This window comes from Leucoraja erinacea, chromosome 20 (assembly GCF_028641065.1).
Source record: "Leucoraja erinacea ecotype New England chromosome 20, Leri_hhj_1, whole genome shotgun sequence".
Classification (NCBI taxonomy): domain Eukaryota; kingdom Metazoa; phylum Chordata; class Chondrichthyes; order Rajiformes; family Rajidae; genus Leucoraja; species Leucoraja erinaceus.
The window spans coordinates 13,159,429-13,182,443 of record NC_073396.1 but is presented as its reverse complement, the minus strand read 5'-3'; the positions used below and the strand labels follow the sequence as shown (position 1 = coordinate 13,182,443).

General features: G+C 39.0%; 1 protein-coding gene across 1 annotated transcript; it reads right to left on the bottom strand.

Moving 5' to 3' along the window:
* Nucleotides 1-1,502: 1,502 nt before the first annotated feature.
* On the bottom strand, nt 1,503-22,979 carry palb2 (partner and localizer of BRCA2). The gene is made up of 14 exons (XM_055651309.1): nt 22,822-22,979; nt 22,443-22,502; nt 18,297-18,396; nt 16,102-17,838; nt 14,439-14,795; nt 13,216-13,760; nt 12,303-12,392; nt 10,388-10,549; nt 9,586-9,671; nt 7,054-7,212; nt 6,322-6,438; nt 5,289-5,376; nt 4,146-4,294; nt 1,503-2,515 (listed from the first exon to the last, which is right to left on the bottom strand). Exons 1-14 carry the CDS (start codon nt 22,867-22,869, stop codon nt 2,290-2,292), a joined length of 3,924 nt encoding a protein of 1,307 aa, XP_055507284.1. The 5' UTR covers nt 22,870-22,979; the 3' UTR covers nt 1,503-2,289.
* Between the last annotated feature and the right edge of the window lie 36 nt (nt 22,980-23,015).

The following is a 23,015-nucleotide window of genomic DNA, read 5'->3' as shown; positions in this document are numbered from 1 at the left end:
ATTTCTACTCAGTGAGAAAGACTTAGATAGAGCGGATGTGGAGAAGATGTTTCCACCAGTGGGAGAGTCTAGGACTTGAGGTAATAGCCAAAGAATGAAAGGACTTTAGGAAGGGATGACGAATTTCTTTAGTCAGAGGGTGGTGAATGTTGAATTCTTTGCCACAGAAGGCTGTGGAGGCAAAGTCAGTGGATATATTTAAGGCAGAGATAGATAGATTCTTGATTAGTACGGGTGTCAGAGGTTTAGGGGAGAAGGCAGGAACGACGTACTGATTGGGGATGATCAGCCATGATCACATTTGAATGGCGGTGCTGGCTCAAAGGGCCGAATGGCCTACTCCTGCGTCTATTGTTTGGAACATCATTAAGAAGAAAGAGAGCACTGGTGAGCTTATTAATCGCAAAGGGACTGGCAGGCCAAGGAAGACCTCCACAGCCGATGACAGAAGAATTCTCTCTATAACAAAGAAAAATCCCCAAACACCTGTCAGACAGATCAGAAACACTCTTCAGGAGTCGGGTGTGGATTTGTCAATGACCACTGTCTGCAGAAGACGTCATGAACAGAAATTAGAAGCTACACTGCAAGATGCAAACCACTGTAATTTCTACATGGTGAAATGGCTTTTATTAAAATCTGACAATGCGCTCTTTAACCACATATGATTGTTTCTATTATAAATCTCAAATTGTGGAGTACAGAGGCAAATAAATAAATAATGGGTCTTTGTCCCAAACATTATGGTGGGCTCTGTATACCTGAAAATGTGAGGGTGACTTTGACAACTGTATCACAGAAAACCCAGAGGATAGAGAGAGGTTAGCCAGAAGATTAGGTCAAAATGTACTGATTAGTGCTGGAAGAGTGGTTCTGGACAATGGCACATTGTGCCATGGTGAGAGTTCTGCTGCATGGTTTTGCTGCATTCGATTGGTCAGTTTTTTACTTTAGACTTTAGAGATACAGCACAGAAACAGGCCCTTTGACCTACCATGTCCATGATGATCAGCAATCCCTGTACTCCTACACACACGGGACAATTCACAATTTAAACAAAACCAATTAACCTACAAACCTGTACATCTTTGAAGTGTTGTAGGACACGGAGAAACCCCAGGATCGAACTTGGGTCTCTGGCGCTGCAAAGCAACAACTCCGTCACTGTGCTGCACTCGATTAGGGTATTGATCAGGTTCTTCAACAGATCTGCACAACCCTAATCCTACCTCAACAACAGAACGTAATGGAGCACCCCTTATGCAACCATGAATTGCATTTCTCATTTTGTCTTGTTTTTGCTATCTTTTTCCTCACAATGTCTTGTAAATAATGTTTTATGTGTTGTATAAAATATTTTGTGTGTTGTCTGAGTCCATGGGCTTGTGATGCTGCTGCACAAATGATTTTAACCTCAACGTACTTGTGTATATGACAATAGACTCAATTTGGCATGATGCTTCTTACGCATTTTATGTATATATACATTGAATAGGAGAGATTGATTAATTGATTTTATTTATTGAAGACAGATTTGTGACATTATAATCCTCTTTCATTTGTCTTTTTAAACAAGTACAATCATTCCTTTTTTGGAAACTTTTCGAAGTTCCCCCTTAATAGGGAAAGTCAACAACCCAACTACCAAATGGAAGTAAATTTGAAGCTGTATAGGAAAGGACTGCAGATGCTGGTTTAAATCGAAGGTAGACACAAAATGCTGGAGGAATGGGTGACGTTTCAGGCTGAGACCCTTCTTCAATCTCCCATTCTTTCTCTCCAGAGATGCTGCCTGTCCCACTGAGTTACTCCAGCATTTTGCGTCTAAATTTGAAGCTGGCTCTAGTTAGTGGATGTGAATACAACTCAGATTTTCCAACGTTACATTAGTGGTTATTTCAACCGACAGTGTACAGAGGAAAATATAATCTGCTCGGTTATCATGATATACAGTGATCCAGGAATGCCCTTCAAGTACATTAGGAAAGGAACTGTAATGTCCTATCACCACAGTTAAAAGCAAAATAAATCTGCAATTATTTGAATATATTAAATAATTATGCACTGAATATTTTACCGAAATAGTCCATAGTAACTTATAATATATCCCCACAATTAAAAAAAAGCACTGTGCAGTAGCTCAGTAAATCATTGTGCTTTGTAAAGAATTGTACACTTTGCTCACATTGAAATCTTTGGTGGTTTTCATCCAAAAAAGAGGTGAACAGGTTTCACGAACCAAAGTACTGCAAGTTTATCCTGCATAATCTTGACACAGCAATAGTATATTCATACTGTTCTGGCTCCTAAGCATTTGTATATATACACAGTGCTATCGTTCTTTCTGGCTAGAAGACACGAGTCCTCCTCAGCCCAGTAAAATAGTGACCAGTCCCCACTAGAGTCATGCTGGAGCATGGTTGAGATTTGGCCAGACAGTAGATTCCAAAGTACCATGGTTCCGGGAGTTACAATTGCTGCAATGGACTGCCCCTTCACACCTCCATCAATGTACCTGATTAAAGAAATACAGTCAATGTTAAAATGAGAAAAACAATACTCCTACAAATGTGTTATTAACCTAATTAAAAGGAAGAGCACATCCAACTAACCTGATTCACAGAATGATTAGTGTGGAAGGAGGACTTTGTGCCCCAAACAATTCTGTATAAAAACAATCCAGGTGTTCCACCTCCCTGCTTTCTTTTATTTCACATAGTAATCCAGGCTCCTTTTGACTATTGAATCTGCCTCCACTATTAACACCGTAATATATTCCACCCCCAAACCATTTGTTGCATACGTTTTTCCTCGGGTCAATTATGGTTCTGTCAATCACCTTATTTCTATGTTCTTCTTTAGCCTAACTCTTGACAAGAACATGGTATATGGAATACAATGTGAAAGCTTTGAAAGTATTGAAATCCAGAGGAAGCTAGGCATTCTTATAAATAAATCTTTGGTACAACAAACAATTAGACAATAGGCAATAGGTGCAGGAGTAGGCCATTCGGCCCTTCGAGCCAGCACTGTCATTCAATGTGATCATGGCTGATCATCCACAATCAGTGGATGTGGAAAAGCGAATGGTATATTGCGAATTAGAAAAGCAAATGGTATATTGACCTTTATTGCAGGAGGATTACAGGACAAAATGTGACACTTCACATTGCTCTACTAATATAGGACTTTGGTAAGAAAACACCTACAGATCTAGATCTCCCTACCAAAGGCAGAGCATACTTGCAATTGAGGGAGCATTGCAAAATTCACAACCTGACTCCTGGGATAGTAGGTTTTTCCAGTAGGAGGTGAGATTTGGGCTGATACTTTCTTGAGTGCAGATGAATGGGTTGAACACACAAGATTCTTACAGAGCTTGACTGAGTAAATGTGGTTGAAGTTTCCTCTAGCTAGAATGTCAAGAACAAGAAGTCACAATCTCATAAGGGATTGGCCATTCAAGACAGAGAGAGAAATGTCTTCCTGTAGAGCGTACTTAAGAGGACCATGAAGGCTCAGTCTCTGTGAATATTTATGGATAGATGTTTTGTGAATCAATGGGTTAAGGGGTTAGTACAGGCAAATGTCACTGTGGTAAAAGATCAGCCATTATGTGACTGAATTACATATCTGCTAAATGGTTTAGTTCTGTTTCTTATGTACTTGGGCAAGGGCACAGAGGCTGCACAAAAGTGCAGGCACGCCTTTCACATGAAAACAAATTGGGGTGGTTGAATTCATACCATCAATTTCCTGCTGGGTGGGTCCAATTAAAGTGATGCTCATGCACCTTTTATTAATGTAAATGCAACATTTCATTCATGTTAGAACCTTGTTTTTTAGGATACATAAACCTCTCCATGAGCCAGCCAACACTGAAGAAAATTATGACTCAATTTTCCATTTTCACTGACAGGAAAGCTAATCTCTTACCATACTACAAATCGATGCAATTAATAGGAGAATATAACTTACAGGGAAACTTTCTCAGAAAAAACATGAATGTACAGATTTAGCAGGGAAAGCCCAATTAGATATTATGTCTGAGAGTGGCCAATCTAAACATAGCCCAGTAACATACTGAGTATCAAAGGGCATTTTTATACATGAAGGTACTGATCAGGTAATACAAGTGACCTTACCTCCCACTGCATTCCACAGGGATTGTATACGACATGATTGGTCTACTTTTCCCATTCATGGGATTAACAGCCACCATTCTCAAAACACAGACCTGCTCTCCTTCACAGGTGCCAATGTACCGACGACTTAGAAGAATGAACAATATTCCCTACATGCCAGAAATAAAACAATTATTACTAAATATTTATTCCAGTCCATTTTAACTTTGTAGATTTTACTGATAATTTAGGTGCTGCATTCAAGATTTAATTTATTTTTTCAGCAGCTTTTCTATTTACTAGCAAGCAACTCTCCAGTATACAATATATACAGACCGTGTGAAATATATAAACTGGTGATATTGGACATAATCATGACAGATATATAATGGCAGGGATAAAATGAAACTGCAAGTGTTAAAAGTCTTTACTTTGGGGAGTGATGGTTTGGAGAAAGAAAGACCTGCATATTCTACCTATCAATTCTTGGTCAAAATACTATTTGCCATTATTTCTAACCTAACTGACGATGCTAATCCTGCTCTAAAATCCCAGAACTTGTAGTTTCAATTGCAAGTTATTTAATCAAGAGGCCAAGCAGGCAGTAGGTCCAGAGACAGTACAGCATCAAACAAGGCGAATCAATTTAAATGTCACTGGTCCACAGTTAAATTGTACCACTGGGTTTTGAAATGAATTATCAGAAGCAAATATTTCATTTTTATTTTGGAATATTAACTTTTTAGTGGCAATCTTTTACTCTCAAATCATCAGGGTCTTGAATGAAAATGGTCTCTACTTCCTGCTCTCAGTCAGCCCTGAGTTAATTAAATGAGAGGAAAGTTTGCCTCCAATACATAGCCATTTCCTTTCCACATAGCACTTCTATTTACTGTACTTAACGATAGCAATTCTGCATATAGTCTGAAGCTCATATTAATACGCCATACACTATAAATACAGTCCAAATGCCACATTAACAAGGAATCATTAAATCTATTTTAGTTAAGATCCTTTCAACTATTACTAATTTTCTTCTTTCAGTTTAAAATGGGTCACTCCCTGACAAAAGGCTCACAGAAAACAGAGTTCTGGATTATATACAGGATTTTCTAGTTCTTAGTCTCCACCACCATAAAACAATAATTTCTCACTGCGTCTTACCGACTGGGAATAGGCTTTCTGGCAGACAGTGCCAGGGTAGCTTTCACTTAAATGGATCCTCTTGAGGAGGTGCCCAGTCTTCATGTTCCTAGGAGATAAACAAGAAATTAAATTAGATCAAATGGTCAAGTGAGCACCATAGGCCATGTACAGGTAAACAGTCAAAAGATGAAAGACCTGTACTTCTATGATGCCCTAAGGAGCTCAGAAGCCATTGAAAAACCCTTAGAAGCACAATCCCTGATGTAGTGTGGGAAATATGACAGCCAATTATCACACAGTAAGGTTTTACAAATAATAATCTAATAATCAGATAAAGTGTTTTTTAAAGTGATGTTTCAATGATGCTGATTGAGGGATAAGTATTCGTCTCTGGCCACTAATTACAACTCACCCACTCCTCTTCCATAGGATCTTATAAGTACACGGAAGTGAGACAAGGCTTTGGTTTGAAAGAGAAATATATGCCCCTGTCCCACTTAGGAAACCTGAACGGAAACCTCTGGAGACTTTACGCCCCACCCAAGGTTTCCGTGCGGTTCCCGGAGGTTATTGTCAGTCTCCCTACCTGCTTCCACTACCTGCAACCTCCGGCAACCACCTGCAACCTCCGGGAACCGCATGGAAACCTTGGGTGGGGCGCAAAGTCTCCAGAGGTTTCCGTTCTGGTTTCCTAAGTGGGACAGGAGCATTTACATTGCAGAAAACTCCCAGCATTGAACTGCAATATTAACTCAGGTTTGCTTTCTCAGGTGGCTAAAATGGATTTCAGCTGTCTGACTCGTAGGCCAGCTTGCTACCAGTTGAACTATGGTATTGGCATATTATTGCCTTGTGGACCAAGATGCAATGAAAAATTTGTTTTGCGTGCTAACCAAGCAAATAATATCAGCCACGAGTACAATCTAACCATGCACAAGTAAAGCAGGTTGTGCAAAGAGAGGAAGGAAACGGACCGACAGAATATATTGTTACAGCTACAGAGAAATTGTGATATTGATAATAAAGAAACAAATGGAAATAAAGTTCTCACCAAATGACGATGTTGCTCATTATAGTCGATCCGATCAAAGCTTCTATTTGCCCTTCAACTTCGCTGAAAGCCAAAACGATCTCATTGGGAGGGACAAGTTGCATAGATTGCTCACTCCTAACCAAAAAATTCAGTCAGTAAATCTACCCAACATCCAAATTAGTACAAAATATTTTCACTTCTCTTATTCTGAAGCTTCATCCAGCTCTCCGTGAACTCAATATTTTTTTGTGTTATGGCTCAGGAGAGATTTTTGTGGGCATGCCAGATTTGGGAACTGGAAACCCCATTTAAGCCGCGAGTCATGACAATGGCTTTTCGTAGCCTATTTTATGCATTTGTGACACTACTTGCAAGTCCATCATTATACGTCAACGTTATCATAATCAAGAAGTCAGCATTATCTTGTGACATCTTTAACACAAAGAGTAGGATAAAAAACACAATATTTTGTTGGTTATATCTAAACTGCTTGGAATTACAGAGCAAAATCATGTTTATAGGCATTTTATTTGACTGGCCTTCCATGCCTCCTTGCTGTCTAAATCTGAGCTGAAAGCTTATAATAGTTTCTCTTCATTGGTGTTTCATCTATCTCTCTTGAATCCTCCAAACTCCAACGCCATTTTAATACTCAGTCCATATAGAATCTCGCGTGGTCTGCTAACTGAGAAACTGCTGACCAAAGTAAAACAATAAAGAGAAAGCAAATAATACATATAAAATTCTGACCTTCCTTCTTTGGAGAGGGTGTTCATTTCTATGCTTTGAGTCTGGAGCGTGCCACAAGAGCAGACTAGTTTCCATCCAGGCAGCCCCAACACGGCATTTATATCTCCTGTCTGCAGCAGAGTATGTTCCAAGCAGCCTTGCTCTGTAGAGCGTAATACCCTGATAAGAAGCAGGGGGGTAAACATCTTTATCACAAAGGAGAGGAACCTGCTTTCATCTGAATGATTATTGTACAATTCCCTTGTATCCATTATTAGAATTAGAGTGGCATTCTTTAAAAGTAATAGTTTTCTCCCTGCATGAGGTAGAGCTCCCTCTAAGCTAAAACACTACTGACAAATACAGTATGGGCTGAAGTAACTCAGCACTTCACTTATCCATGTCCCCAGATTTGCTGCCTGATCTTTTGAGTTATTCCAGCATTTTAGTTATTTCAAGTCAAATGTCCTTGGAAAAGGGTTCTGGACTTTATTAGACAAAATTGTATTCTTGGGGAACAGATCTGGCAAATATGGGAAAATGCAAATCTATTAATTTTGCAGGAATAATAAGAAGATATTTTATCAATATATCAAGAGTTTGCAGAGCCCTGAGATGCAGAGGTATCTGAATGGCCCAGTGCACATTTCACAAAAGGATAGCAAATAATTGGAAAAACTGACAGAATATTATTGTTTATTACTAGGATAATCAGATATAAAAGTAGGGAGATTATGCTCCGGTTATATAAGGAACTGATGAAAAACATTTGGAGTGCCCTATGTTGATCTTTGTGTTCAAGTAAGAATGTTAATATGTTGGGTGCTGTTGGAACTGACTAAATTAATTGGTGACGTCACCTATTCCTTTTCTCCAGAGATGACCCACTGAGTTACTCCAGCCTTTTGTGCCTATCTTCGGTTTAAACCAGCATCCACAGTTCCTTCCTACACATGATTAAATTAATTCCTGGATTGGGTGGATTGTCTGATGTTGAAAGATTGGACAGGCTAAATTTGTACCTACTGGAGTGGGTAAGAGAGGAGATTTAAGCGAAACATTAAATTTTGACGGGCGAATCCAGGGAGTACATTTCCTATTATGGGTGGTTAGAACCAGGGAACGCCCATTTAAGACACAGGTGGAAGCAGAACTTTTAATATTTTCAAGACAGCAGTAGATGGATTCTTTATAAGAAAGGAGGTAAAAAGTTACTGCAGATAGATGGGAATAATGACCCGAGATTATAATGAAATCGACCTGCTGAGCTGAGGTTACATTCAGATAACAGCCATTATCTTAATAAATGGAGGACGTATGAATAGCCTATTCCTACTCCTTGTTCGAGTGAATATGAAATTCCTTGTTGTAAATCCTTATAATTCTCGATGTGCAAGGGGTGTGGATGTTGTTACTAAGGCTGAGATAGATATATTGTTGGACTACTGGAAAAACAGAGGCTGTGGACATAAAAACTGTAATTGAAACCAAAAATTAGATCACCCGGTTTTATTGAGTGGCAGAGCAGACCTGAATAGCAACAGCCAAAATCCATGCAGCCTCGTTCACATACAATAGTTAACAAGCTTCTGCAGTTCTGTTTTGTAACAACTGTTGAGGTCTGAGAGACCAACCAAAGTCAGCCAATGATTAATTTATATTAGTTTAATTTTTAATAACATAGTTGAGACAGACTGGGAATAAGCTAAATACTACACACAGCAAAAGACTAAACAATTAAAAAATTGTCATTACATTTCTTGGTGAATTTTACAACTTTGGAAAGCCTGAAAGGACTTTTTGCCATTTAAGTACTTTTGAAACATGGTCACTGTTGTGACATAAGAAATGCAAAAGCCAATTTGTTTACAGCAAGCCTGCACAAAACAGCAATATAATAATTAGTAGATAATGTTGTTTTTTTTTTAAATGATATTGATTGAGGTATAAACATTGCCCATGTCACCTGGAAGAGTTCCCCAAGTTTTCCTTGCAATATTGATTTTTTTAATGTCCAGCCACGATGATTTGGGTTTTATAGCATCGTCTGAAAGACAATGGTTCCAAACATCTTCTGCACTTATGCTCCATAACTTCTTGAACTAGAAACAAAACTGCTCTTAACTCACTACTACGTCTACTGACGTATTTTACTTCAGTATGCCCTATTTTGAACTGTGATAGAGACATTACGAGAAAATAAATTTCCCATTGACAGCCATACACAGATTTTATATTGAGACGTTAAAAACAGTTGCCAAGAGGAATTTAAATGGGCACAGGACATTTTCCCTGCTACTTTCTACAACCGCATCCTCAAGAAGCAATTAATTTCTGCTCTCTGCTCAAATCTTAGCTCAGTGGCTTGTAACCAATTATGATTATGCTACGTCACAATGTGTGAATGGTAAGAGAACTGTAGGCGCATGTCAATTTCACCAGTCTGGTTATGATACGTTGTGGGTTATTAAAAAAACTGTTGCGTTGTGCAGGTGCAATTCTGTCAGCAGTGCAGTACATTTATGGTTTTGTTGACATTTTTTCCAGCCTTACTTTACTTCCCTTATCTCCAGGCTTCCAAAAGCCACACAGAGAATGTTAACAGCATCTGGAATGGGGATGAGTTCAATTATGGGAACCTGAATAAAAGAGGAAAGAAGCAAATCAATGTTAGAAATGGTAAAACCTTCAAAAATGAGTCCACCTCTTCATCAACCCATTCTTAAACACCGTAAAACCTGTACACATAAGGAGTTAAACTGCTGCCAAGTTGTCTCTGAACAGATCTAAATGGCTAAGATAATCTCATCAGGTCAGATTGACGTGATGTAAAATCAAATTAAGATAGAATCAGAACGATCTATTAGATTGGAAAGCACAAGGAAAGACTTGCAGGTTTGTTAGTTAATTGACCTCTATAAATTGTCCCTAGTGTGTAAGAAGTGAATGTGAAAGTAAGACAACCTAGAACTAGTGTGAACAGGTGATGGTTAGCATGGACTCAGTTGGCTGAAGGGCCTGTTTGCATGCCATATCTCTAAACTAACACAAATTTCAGACTTGTTGTGAACACTAGTGTTTATTAATCACAATCCTCCAACTTTTTGTTATACCCAAATGCTGGCAAAACAATTTAATTAGCTGGTTCAGTACACAGGTTTTCACAGATATCACCAGAAGATGATAATACTCCAAGAAGATAAACTCAATAAATTGTCTGGAATTCTGAGAATGTAAAGCTTTGGGGTTAATTTAATTTCAAACTAATCTAACTCCATCATTCAGCATCGAATACCTGTTGGATGATCAGAATTAAACAAATTTATAGCAAGAAAGAAAGAACAGACATCTTTACCTTATCAAAGACCCAAGTATAGATATTAGTCCATTGGTTAACCTGCTCTGGAGCCCATAGCAACACTGCTGTTTCACAGGCACAAGCAATACACAAAGTTCTGGTCTCTTTCACCATCCAAAATACTGTGCACAAGTCAATAATGCAGGATGTGGATGGATTCTATAAATAAAACGATAAAATCACTTATCCTCCTGTCTGACAAACCATTGAATTTATGTATTATGCCAGCAATTAACGTTAGTCTATAAATTGCATTTGTTACAACAGTCTCTTCCATAAAACACGCTTTCTGCAAAATCAAGACTAGACATAACAAAAGATATGATAACAGTCTTGTGCTTGAACCAGAAATTTGACCAGATCAAACATAAATTTCCTCTCTAATGTGATTAAAATATAAGTTATTGAAAATATAGAAAATAACTGCTTCACTGCCATTGTGATGCATTCATTTCTTGGACTTGGGTTACACCAAGTTTCCTCAACCATCTTTTCTCCAAGGGAAACAGTTCTTGCACTTTAATGTATCTTTGTGATTGCAGTCACTCATCCCAGTAACCACTTTTTACGACCCCCCTCTCATGTCTTCACATCCTTGCTATAATGTGATGACTAACATTGAACACAGCACTCTAGTTGAGGTTGAGCAGTGTTTTATCATGCTTCAGTACAACATTCCTGCTTTTGTACTCAGTGCCTCTATTATCAAAACAAATATTTTATTTGCCTTATTACCTCATTCCCAACCTACTTCTACTGATAAGTATACACATACTTCTGGGTCCCTTCTGACATTCATTTTAGAACATTTAAAAACATTATTCAACATTGTCTCTCCTCATTTTCTACTAAAATTCATAACATGTCTTTTTTGCATTTAACTTCATCAGCCCATTCCATGTGCCTGTTTACGTGTTAATGCAATCTGTCACTATCTTCTTTACAGTTCGCAATATTGCCACGGTTAGTGTCATCTACAAATTTAAAAATTGTGGTTCACAACTCAACTCTTGATCATTACTATACATTTAAATTAGCATGGCCCCACCACAAATGCCCCTAGAATTTGCTTGTCTTTCCGAGTGTGTGGGTTTCCGCCAGGTGCTCTGCTTTCCTCCCACATCCCAAAGATGCGCAGGTTTGCAGAGTAATTGGCCTCTGTGAATTGCCCCAAGGGAGGGTGTGGATGCGAAAATGGGATAACATAGAATTAGTATGAATGGATAATCGATGGTCGGCGTGCACTCAGTGGACCAAAGGGCTTTTTTCCATGATGTAATCAAAACATTTTTCTTGTATTGATCCAACTTCATATCTGTGCCATCAATGCTCCTTTTATGCCATGGGCTTCATCTTTGCTGATAACCCTACAATGTAGCATCTTATCACAAGCCTTCGGGCTATCTATGCACTTCACATCATCTGCATTATCCTCATCAACTCTTATCTGTTATCTCATCAAAAAACTACATCAAGTTGGATAAGACAATGAAGAAGGGTCCCGACCAAAAACATCACTTTTTCATGTTCTCCATAGATGCTGCCTGACCCATTGAGTTACTCCAGCACTTTGTTTTCTCTCGTATGGTGGTTTGCCTTGCTTAATTAATTTATCTCCAAGAAACCATTAATCCTGTTCTGGATCAATGTTTCAAAGTTTTCCACTGCCGAGGTTAAACTAATTGGCTTGTAGTTGCCAGGCTTATCCTTACTTTTGTTTGGAACAAGATCAATCAAATACATCACACAAGACCTGAGCCTCATAGTACATCATTGTCTTAAACCAGCAAGCCTAGACCTGCATGTCTGAACTACTTAGGCCTGCTATGACTGGGTACTTGAACAATGCCCCAAACTCAGCAAAATCTGGATCTTTTAATTCTTACTTCAGTGGTGATCAGTATTCACTAACCTGTATCTTGGAGATTAATTGTAATAACTGCTTTTCCACTTTTTGTTCCAATTGCAAAGTAGCAAGAGGTGGAGTCAAGACATCTTTATGCTACAAAAATAAGAATCCCTTTAGTGAAAAGATTTAGAATCCATGAAATATTACTCTCTTCAGACAAATGGTAGAACTCTTTTCAGTTACAGTAACAGAATATTAATGCAAGCAAAAAAGTTTCAAAATGATCTGAAGATAAAATCTACCAGGCTGATACATATAATATAATCACAAAGATGCTCTTCTCCAAATTGCATCTCAAAAGGTTATTGATCCAACAATGGTCCTGGTAAATGCTTTTTCCAACCTAACACATTCAGGGTAACACCGAAAATCAGGAAGAGCAACACTAGAATACAGAGTGGTAAATTTGGCACATATCAGTGAAAGAGCAAGTATGTTCTTTTTAGAAGAAGCATTAACAGTTCTAAAAAAAAACTTCGCTCTCGGGGGCAGAGAAATAAGATGGTGATGGGTGATTAAATTACAGGACCAAAATTCTAGAAATCCTTGGTCAAATTCCTCTATGGAGCTTTGGAATTTCAACGCAATTAAGGAATGTGGAAATAAATGTTAAAAAACAAAGTCATTGTAATCATAATCACAAAGTACAATTTTGCTGTAAAAGCTATCTTGTTTATTAATGCTCTTCAGGGAAGGAAATCAACCAAATTTACCTTGTCTGATCTAAATGTGACTCTAAACACACAAAAAAAAGTTGAATCTTAAAAGGCCCTCTAAGATGAGCAAGAGCCATTATGTTCTGGCAATTAAAATGGGCAATAATTGCTGACTTGCAATGACGGATAGATCCCCTTGGTAAAAAAAAAAATACCACCATGCTACAACACTACATGAGCAATAACTGTAAAAACATTACCTCTTCAATTGCAGTGTCAATTTCTGAAAATTCCTCAACACAATAATCATTTGGCATCTCTTGCTGGCTGAATATCTTCTCATATTTGTAATTGAGGTCCTCCTCATCCTTATTGTTCAAAGGTTCCTTTCCAGAGAAAACACATTGACTGCCTTCCTTTATAATTGGAGTGAGCTGACATAAATCTGTTTGCGACACTTCTTCAGCAGCTGCCTGGAACCTCTGTCCACAATCCCCCACACCTTCCAACACGTGTGTGCCAGTTTGAGGTGAATTCTGGTTTCCGTAATTTCTTTGGGAAAATACCGGAGAACACTCAGTTGAACCAGGGGCAGGAGTGAAGCCAAGTGTAGGGAATGTAGGGCTACCAGCAGTTTGGTCATGCTGATGATCATTAATTGCCTGTGGGGTACAACACAGGGTCGAAAGCAAAATGTTGGAAGATAGTTTATGGCCAGAGGTAGTTTTTGGAATTTGCTGAACAGGACAAATATCATCCAGTGGTTTTTCTGGGGTTCTGCTCAGTCCCTTGCAGCACGAAGACACTGGGTGAAAAATATGGCATATATTAATAACATCCATAAAGCTCTAACTTCCCTTTTTAATTAAGCCTTAAAATAATTGACAAATATTTAATGAGCGCACATTCACAGATTTCCTTTGCAAATAGACAAATGTTGGGCAAGCTTTAAAGGGCAAATTATTTCAATACTGTAGCAATAATCTGATTGGGTAATTTTTCGCTGCAACTGAACATATGATCCCACAAAAGTAGTTTGCACATATAAATTCAAATTATATCTTTGCTTGTTATTTTGCTATAATTAAAAGTCCATATGTAGCTTAACTCAGTCAAATGCAAACCTCAAATTTAACTCTTCAAAGGATGGGAGGTCAATTGAATCCAACTTTAAGTAATTCAATGTAATTAATTACCAAGTTACTTAGAAGCTGTATATTGGCTTGTATCCTTCTATCATTACGGCATACATGGATTAATTGATCACATTTAATGTGTACAATGAAAGTGTGCTGTGTGGAGTGTAATTTGTTCGGCCCAATTAGCTCATCCAAATAAAAATGATGAATTGATTGAATTACTGCTAAGTACATTAATTTATAGAAACAGTTAACTTGGCAAACTAAAATAGACAAATACCGGGCATTTCAACGATATACATTTGTTAGAATAGTGATAACACCTGCCTGGTTAGCCATCTTACCTTGTGGGTTGGTTTCCTCAACGTTTTCTGTAGTCTGTTTGATTTCTGATGCATGTGAATTTGTGTAGTGTGTTTTATCCCAGTTATCCTTTTCTGCCCGAGTTTCCAAATTACAACCAACTTCTTGATGCTGGGAAGGAAGGCGCGATTTCTTTAATGCTTCTGCTCTTAGTTTTTCCTTAAGTAGACCATACTCCTCCTCCGGAAGGTCAAAATCCTGGACTTCCTGGCTGTGAAATAACCTTGTGAAAATAGTTTTTTTAACACGGAGCAATGGTTCAGAGCACACGAGTGCCCCTTCTTGGAATCTCTCAACGACCTTCCTGGAGCTTTCACGTGTTCTACGACAATTGTTACCTATTGGGAAGAATTAACTCCCATTACTTCAGCAACCCAAAGAGTTATTAAAAAACTGGCAGGCAGGAAAAGACCATTTAATCCATTTAGTCTCCCCTTTACAGTACTACAATTTATCCTTAATGGGATTCCTACATTCATTAAATAGGGAAAGCAAATATATAGTACATGATGAAAATAGGTAGGAAAGAACTGCAGATGCTGGTTTAAATCGAAGTTAGACACAAAATGCTGGAGTAACTCAGCGCGACAGGCAGCATCTCTGGAGAGAAGGAATGGGTGACGTTTTGGGGAGATACCCTACTTCAGACTGATATTATTTAATTATGGAACCCATATGAAACTTTGTCTGTCCATTTCTCTCCACAGATGCTGATCATTGAGTTCCTCCAGCACTTTGTCTTTTCCTTTCATTTAAACTATCACTGGGAATGTTCATGTTGCATCCATCCAGTGTTGTGAATGAGTGTATTAATGCTTGCACTGAGATCTTTTAAAGAATAGTGCAGGTCTTCAACTTCTAACCATTTGGTTTCAATGCCTGTGACAAATGGTTATATAAGGATCAATATTTTTGTTTTTTACTTTGAAATGTCATTTTGCAAATTTATTGCAGAAAAAAGCACACCTTAATTTAAAGATCAATTAGCAGTCAATCGTAATTTGGAATACTGCCCAAATTACAATATGTGTTTAACCCCTTGGATGACACCATAAATCTGTTTAAATCTCTCTGCTATTAAACATACAGTTTGAAGAAACAGCTGTCACCATACTTCAAGGTTTCCAATGTTAAGTGATTTTCAGAGATTAGACATGCAAGTTATTTCTTAACTTCTAATCATAAATAAACAATGAACCCAGTAAACACTGTTCCCAGTAAAGCCATACGACCCTGGTCATTCCTGCCATCCATTTCACTCCTACCATTGGGAAGAAGATATAGGAGCCTGAAAACTGTAACATCCAGGTTCAGGAACAGCTTCTTCCCTACAACCAATCAATAAACACTACAACCTTCGAATAAGCTCTGAACTACATAGACTTGGGGGCATTATTTTGTCTTTTTGCATTATTGGGGTTTTTTGGCTTCTTTTGATTTATTATATTGTTTACAGAGCACCATGTTTACATATTCTGTTGTGCCGTGACAAGTAAAGATTTCATTGTTCTGTTTAGGACATATGACAATCAACACTCTAAAATGAGCTTCACACACAATCAACAAAAATGTCAATCATTCATGAGAACTGCAATCAAACCTATTCAGGACTAACAAACAAACAAAGATGTATTCAGTGCTCACCTCTCGAGAGCTTCACCCTCCTCTTGGGCTGAGAGACTGGCGACTCTGTTTTCCCTCTGTCCGAGTCAATTCCCAATGGAAATGACTGCCTTGTATAATTTAAATTCTTCTTCAATGAGATGCCATTAATGGAATCCTGCTGAGTTTCTGGAATCATTTCCTGACTATCCATATCACTACTGGATGGCTCAGGCACACATACTGCAGACTCACCCTGCGCCATCAACAGATCATTCATGTCCTCTTTCAAAGGATGTTTTAACACATTGTCAGTCTGAATATTGTTATGCACTGGTTCCACTTGTTGTTTGGCTGTGTTCTGCGACTGGCTGGAACTCTTTATATTAAAGTTAACATTCCCTGAAAAATTATGACTATTTGTGTTATTTATAGATTTTTCATATAGTTTGTTTGAGTTAAGTGTTGGTTGGCAAGTATTAATTCCACTCTTCTTGCCCTTATTCTCACTCTGAACGTCAGAAGACAGAGCAATTGGGACACCATTTGGAAATCTGTTGTAATTTAATTTTTTTTCCTCAGACTTCAGATGAGCTTCAGTGAGCTGTACATTTGTACCTTCTCGTCTGCCTCTTTTTCCTCCTTTTCTTCGGTTTGATTGAATACCCTGGGAATCGCCACCAATGTTCCACGAGTCTTGCAAGTCAGGCTGCAAGGAAGTTGCATTAGGCTCTCCACCGTCACCCTCCTGAGTTTTAAAAAGTAATAAAGTATTACAGATCTCTGCTTCATTCTTGGGGGAGCCTTCTATGGAACTACTTTGATTATAAGTGAGCTTCTTGGGTCTTCCTTTGCCACCATTTCTGGACTTTCCCAACTGACTATGAATCACTGCATCCAGATCTATCTGTCGCTGAGAGCTGGTCATGCGCCGAGTTGTCCGAACATAGTACTCAACCGGAAAGATAAGTCCTTCAACAAGTGTACAAGACCTCAGTGAGCCAGCTCCTAGAGATTCACTCACAGCAGTACCTGATTGCAGTTCACCTGCTCCTACTGCAACTCTCTCATTCTTTAGGTTGGACTCAGAAGCTTCACTAATGTCCTGAGAGCAACTTGGCTTTCCTTCCTGCAGTTGACCATCTACAGTCACCATTTCTCTTGAAGGAAGAGCTTCATTTTTGAACGCAGACTCTTCAATAGGGTTGTCCCCGTGACAGTAATGGAGAGAGTTACTTTCAATTCTGCCCATGGGCAAAATCACAGAATTATCTTCTACTTCCTGTGTTCCATTCTTTACCAATGCTGTGTTGTCTTCAGCTTGGGGGAGTGCTTCATGACATCTGTTCTCTTTAACACATCCATCAAGAGTTTCGGAGACATTGGTGCCTGTATTATTGATGGAATCCAGGGCGTCCATTTTTTTAACACCAGGCACTCCATTAGCAATCAAAGGCTTACCTGACTCACAAGTTAATTCACACACTCTTTTCAATACTTCACAGGGCTTCCCTTTTCTAAGTTTTAAACGACTTTGAACTCCACTCCCTGTCTTTGTGATTGGATTCAATTCTTCATCTGAAGTAGTATGTTGTTGGCCTGAAGAGTCAACATTTTTGCACCTACTAGTTAAAGGTTGATTTGGACACTCGATGATTTCCGGTACAATGTTGAATGCCACAGTTGAATTATTTTCCTTACTTTCTTCTGCTGGGACCCGACTCTTCTCAAGTGACGAGTTGGACCAATTTGTCCTCAAAGTAGTGGAGCTCTCATTTTCTTAAAAAGATTCAAGAAAGACACATTAGGCCTATTACCAAACCTTAAAAAAAAAGAGATGGATATAGAACATATTGACACAACAACTATACTGAGGAGCTCTTAAAATTGTAAAAGCATCGATCGGGAAATGCAAGTTAACTAATCAGCATCATGGCAGAATTAAAGCAACAGAAGGCTCTGTTTTCCTCAGAGCCTTTGCTTAAGACTTCCCACCCTTAACTCAGTCTCAAGCACCTCCAGGCACTGAACACAAAGCCAAACATAGGAGATCTGAAGAGCAGATGAACTCTCAATTTTCAGTTGTACAACCTACATGTCCCTTTAGGATTTACACTCCTTGTGGAAACTAAGAAACGCAAGAAAATTCAATTCTTCACCAAGGCCCATTATGATTGAAATGTCAACTTAAAGACATAATCCAGTCTAAAGCTCAAACCAATTTACTGTGAACCTACCTGTTGTCAGCTGGGTTGAGCTCTGCTCTTCCCATAGTCGATTATGATGTGCAATGGGTTTTTTAACATGGTTCTGTATTCGCTCAGCTTTCTGTGCACGCTAGTGGAGAAAATATGGGATAAATATCAGATGGTCAACATAAATTTAGTGAAAGATTAGCAGAGGTTATGAGTTGTTGACCTGTCATGGGTTTAAACCCACAACAATCAGACTCAGTAAGTATCAAATTAGTTATGAAGAAATTATCTGATTCAGAAGCACCGATAAAAACAAACATCTCAATGTTTGGAGAAGTCAAAGCTCCTTTTTTTCCCTTAGAAATCTCCTCCAAATTCATTGGCTGGATATGTGAAGCAACATTAACATCCTTTCCCAGGTCAACATTCCCAGCATTGTCGCTTAAAAAACACTCCGTTGGCTATGATGGACAGACCACATCGCTTCCATCCCTAACAACAGACTCCTAAACAGATCCTCCACTTTGATTTCAATTATGGCAGAGGATGATCAGGCGGACAGAGATTCAAGGATGTTCTGACAATCTCTGAAAAAGTGTACAATCTACAGAAACATGTGGGAATTCATGGTCCATGACTGCTTAAAGTAGCATTTGAGATAATATTGAGAACCTCAAGCTGATCCCTCAGAGGCACTAAGAAACTCAAAACGAGTGGTGGAAGGAGCTCAACACCTCATGAACCACCACCAGTATCACCATCACACAGAATCATAGAATAGTTAAAGTGCCAATGCAGGGTATTCAGTGCATCATGTCTGTCTCTTTACAAGAACTCTCCTGTGCTACCACTCTTTCCACATCATCTTGCAAATTTTTCTCCAATATTCATTTATCCAGTTTCCTCCCAAAGGCTTCAATGTAATCTGCCTCCACCACATTTGCAGCCAATTCATTCCAGATTCCAACCACATTAGTCTTTCCTCATGTCCTCGTATTCTCTTTCCCTCTAATTTTAATACCTGCGAGGTCTAGTGTTAGTCCCCTCCGCCATTGGAAACCACGCCCCAATATCCACTCTAGCCAGACTCCTACCTTTTTATATATTTCCACCAGATCTTTCCTCAAACATCTTTTTTCCAAAGAAAACATTAATTGTCCCTCTCATCTATCTGTGTGAATGCAGTCCCTTCTTGCCTTCACACCCCCTACCAGAATTGAACATAATGTTCTATTTGTGGCAAAAGTAGTGTTTTATAAAGGTTCATTACAAACTTTCCTAATTCATACTTGATGCTTAGATTAATTAAGCCCAGAAATAACTGCTTTCTCAAACTGTCGACACTTTCAATGATTTGTGCATATTTACCCCTGGGTTTCGCAGCTTCTGCACTCGTTTTAGAACAGTATGGTTCATTCTATATCATCTCAGTTCAATCTTCCAATCAAAATGCACCCACACCCCCCCCAGTCTAGATCATTAATCTAGATCAAAGCAATGGCTTTAACACCGATCCCTGCAAAATATAATTTACTTATTCTCAACTGAAAAACCAATCATATTACCCCCTGATGCCTATTAGTTAGCCAACTTTGTATTCACACGATCAATGCACTTTTTATGTCATGCTTTGCTTGATATGTGGCACAAGATCAAAGATTTTCTTGAAGTCCATGTACACCAAATCAACTGCATAACCATGAAGTCTCATTGAAAAGTTTGAACACAATTTGATCTTAACAAATCTGTGCTAGTTTGTCTTAATCTATTTTATTTAAGGTGCCTATAGATCCCATCCCAGATCAATTTTTCCAAAAGGTTTCCCAGCACCACTGATGAAATGGCCTATGATTACTGGTCTCATTATTAAACATGGGAATAATATTTGCTACCCTCTATTCCTCTGCATCCAGAGCGCTGGAAGATTAGTTATTCTCACCGTGATTTTCTCCTGAGGTTCAATCAAAATTCGAGAATGTATCCAACCTGGTCCTGGTGAGTTACCTACTTTAAGTGCAGTCAACTTTCCTATTCTCCCATGCCATATATCTTTCAGCATACGAACAATTTTCCAGCATATCATCTATCACCCCCTTCAATATTGCTTCAATATTCCAGATACAAAGTACTAATTTAATAACTTAACAGTGCTCATCATATGCAAGTTAAGCCTTGTGTCAGTGCGAGGGAAGCTATTGACAAAAGTCTTCGGGAGGGGATTTGGAAAAGAATAGATTAATTAAGAACAGTCAGCATAGCTTTGTATGCGGCAGATTGTGTCTTACCAACTTGATCGAGTTTGTGAGGACGTGACAAATGAGATGGTGAGGTGGTGGATGTTGTCCACATAGGACTTTAGTAAATGTAGGAAGGAACTGCAGATGATGGTTTACACCGAAGACAGACACAAAATGCTAGAATGTAACTCAGCAGGACAGACAGCATGCTGAAGTAACTCAGCTGGACAGCTGCCTGTCCCACTGAGTTACCCCAGCATTTTGTGTCTATCTTAAGGCATGGTAGGCTGATCCCGAAGATTAAGATGCATGGGATTAACATGACTTGGTTGTATGGATTCAGAATTGGCTAACTGATAGAAGACTGAGGGTTGTGGTGGAAGGGCAATATTCAGGCTGGAGATCTGTGACCACTGGAGTTCCACAGGATCTGTTCTGGGACCTCTGTTGTTTGTGATATATATAAATGACTTGGAAGTAAATGTAGACAGGTTGGTTAGTAAGTTTCAAGATAACACCAAGATTGTTGGAGTAACGAACTGTAAGGAAGGCTGTCAAAGCATAAAGTGGGACATAGATCAGCTGTAGAATTTGACGGAGAAATGGCAGATGGATTTTAATCCGAACAAATGTGAGGTATGCACATTGTGAGGTTGAATGCAAGGGGAAAATATACAATGAGTGACATGATTCTTAGCAGCATTGATGTACAGAGGTATATTGTGGTCCAAGTCCATAACACCCTGAAAGTGGCAACACAAGTGGATAGAGTGTGAAATATGGCATATGGTATGCTTTATTACATTAATCGGGGCACAGAGTATAAGAGTCAGGAAGTCATGATGCAGCTCATTAGGATTTTGGTTAGGCCGCATTTGGTGGAATGTATGCAGTTCTGATTGCCCTAATAAAGGAAGAATGTGGAGCCCTTGGAAATGGAAATGGTGCAGAGGAGATTTACCAGAACGATACCTGGATTAAAGGGCATTAGCTACAGGAAGTAGTTGGGCAGAATTAGATTGCTTTCTCTGGAGTGCCGAAGGTTGTGGGAGACCTGATAGAAGTATACAAAATTATGAGAGGCAGTATAGAATTATATATACAGTCAAAACCTATTTCTCAGGATGGAAATATCAATATTGGAGGGCATTGCTTTAAGGAGGAGAGGTGCAGGGCAATTTTTTGTACACTGAGGGTGATGAGTGCCTGGAATGTGCTGGCAGGAGTGGTGATTGAGGCCAATACAATAGTGGCATTTAAGAGATCTTTGGATAAGCACATGGATATGGATTATGTGTAGGCAGATGAGTGTTGTGCATGCCATTGTGTTTAGCACAGACATAGTGGGCTGAAGGGCCTGTTCCTGTGCTGTACTGTTCTATAAGCAAAAGGGCAGACGGATTTTAGATCACCTAGGAGAGATGTTACATCAATCCATCCAAGGATATAAATGTGCCATTACAGATTCCAGTTTTATGGTGCCTGGGAAGGTAGATGCAAGCCACTTTAGCTCACCCACACGTTTTGGGGGTACCAGGAGAGGAGCAGATGAGGAATTGTGGGGTTCAATTAATGTTTAGCCTATTGATCTCTCAGATAAGGGTTGATCCTGGCATTATATTCAGCACAGGCATTGTGGGTTGAAGGGCCTGTTCCTGTGCTGTACTATTATCCGTTCCCATTTTTGTTCTTAATGGGCTCTGCTCATGCCTAAAGAACAATGGATTCCGATTTATGATTATAACCAACCTAAACCTTATGAACATTTTCTTCTAAATGTTCTTCAACTAAAAAATAGCGCACTGGACTTATTTCATTTCCTAGTAGATCCAGAAATGCTTCCTTCCTTGGTTGGACCAGAAATTACCCTTGGCGCAAAACATGTTGCTATCCTAGGATCCCACTTCAACTCATCAAAACCCTGAGAACTGAAAAAAGAAGTGTCATTTACCTGTAACTTATACACCGTCTTTGCATATTCTTTCTTCAGCAAAGCCAATCTTTCTTTGAGCTGGGGGTGAAAGGGAATTGTTATTTCGGAGCCCTTAGACAGATATTTGAAGCCCTAGATATACACAAAAAGGTGGAGTCATTCTGAGGATCAGAGAGCATCTCTGGGGAAAAGGAATAGGTGAGGTTTCGGGTCGAGACCTTTCTTCAGACTTAGAGGCAGGGGAAAGGGAAACGAGAGATCTCGATGGAGATATGGAACAAATGAATGAAAGATATGCAAAAGAAGTAACGGTGATCAAGGAAAGGGTCCATTGTTAGCTTGAAGCCCTTTCTATTTTGCAGCGTATGCTTTTGAGAGTTTGGAGAGACTACTTCACCTGTTCCCTCGTTTCCAAGCTGAGGGTGTTTTTCACGCTATTTTCCATGAAAATGGTAGTTGGTTTCAGATTGCCAGTTGTGCCAATGAAGTGTAGGGAAGTGATGAATGAAAGAAAGGGTAACGTGCTGGTGATATTGTGATCATCAACAACAACAACAACAACAACAACAACAGCAGCAGCAATGATGGGAG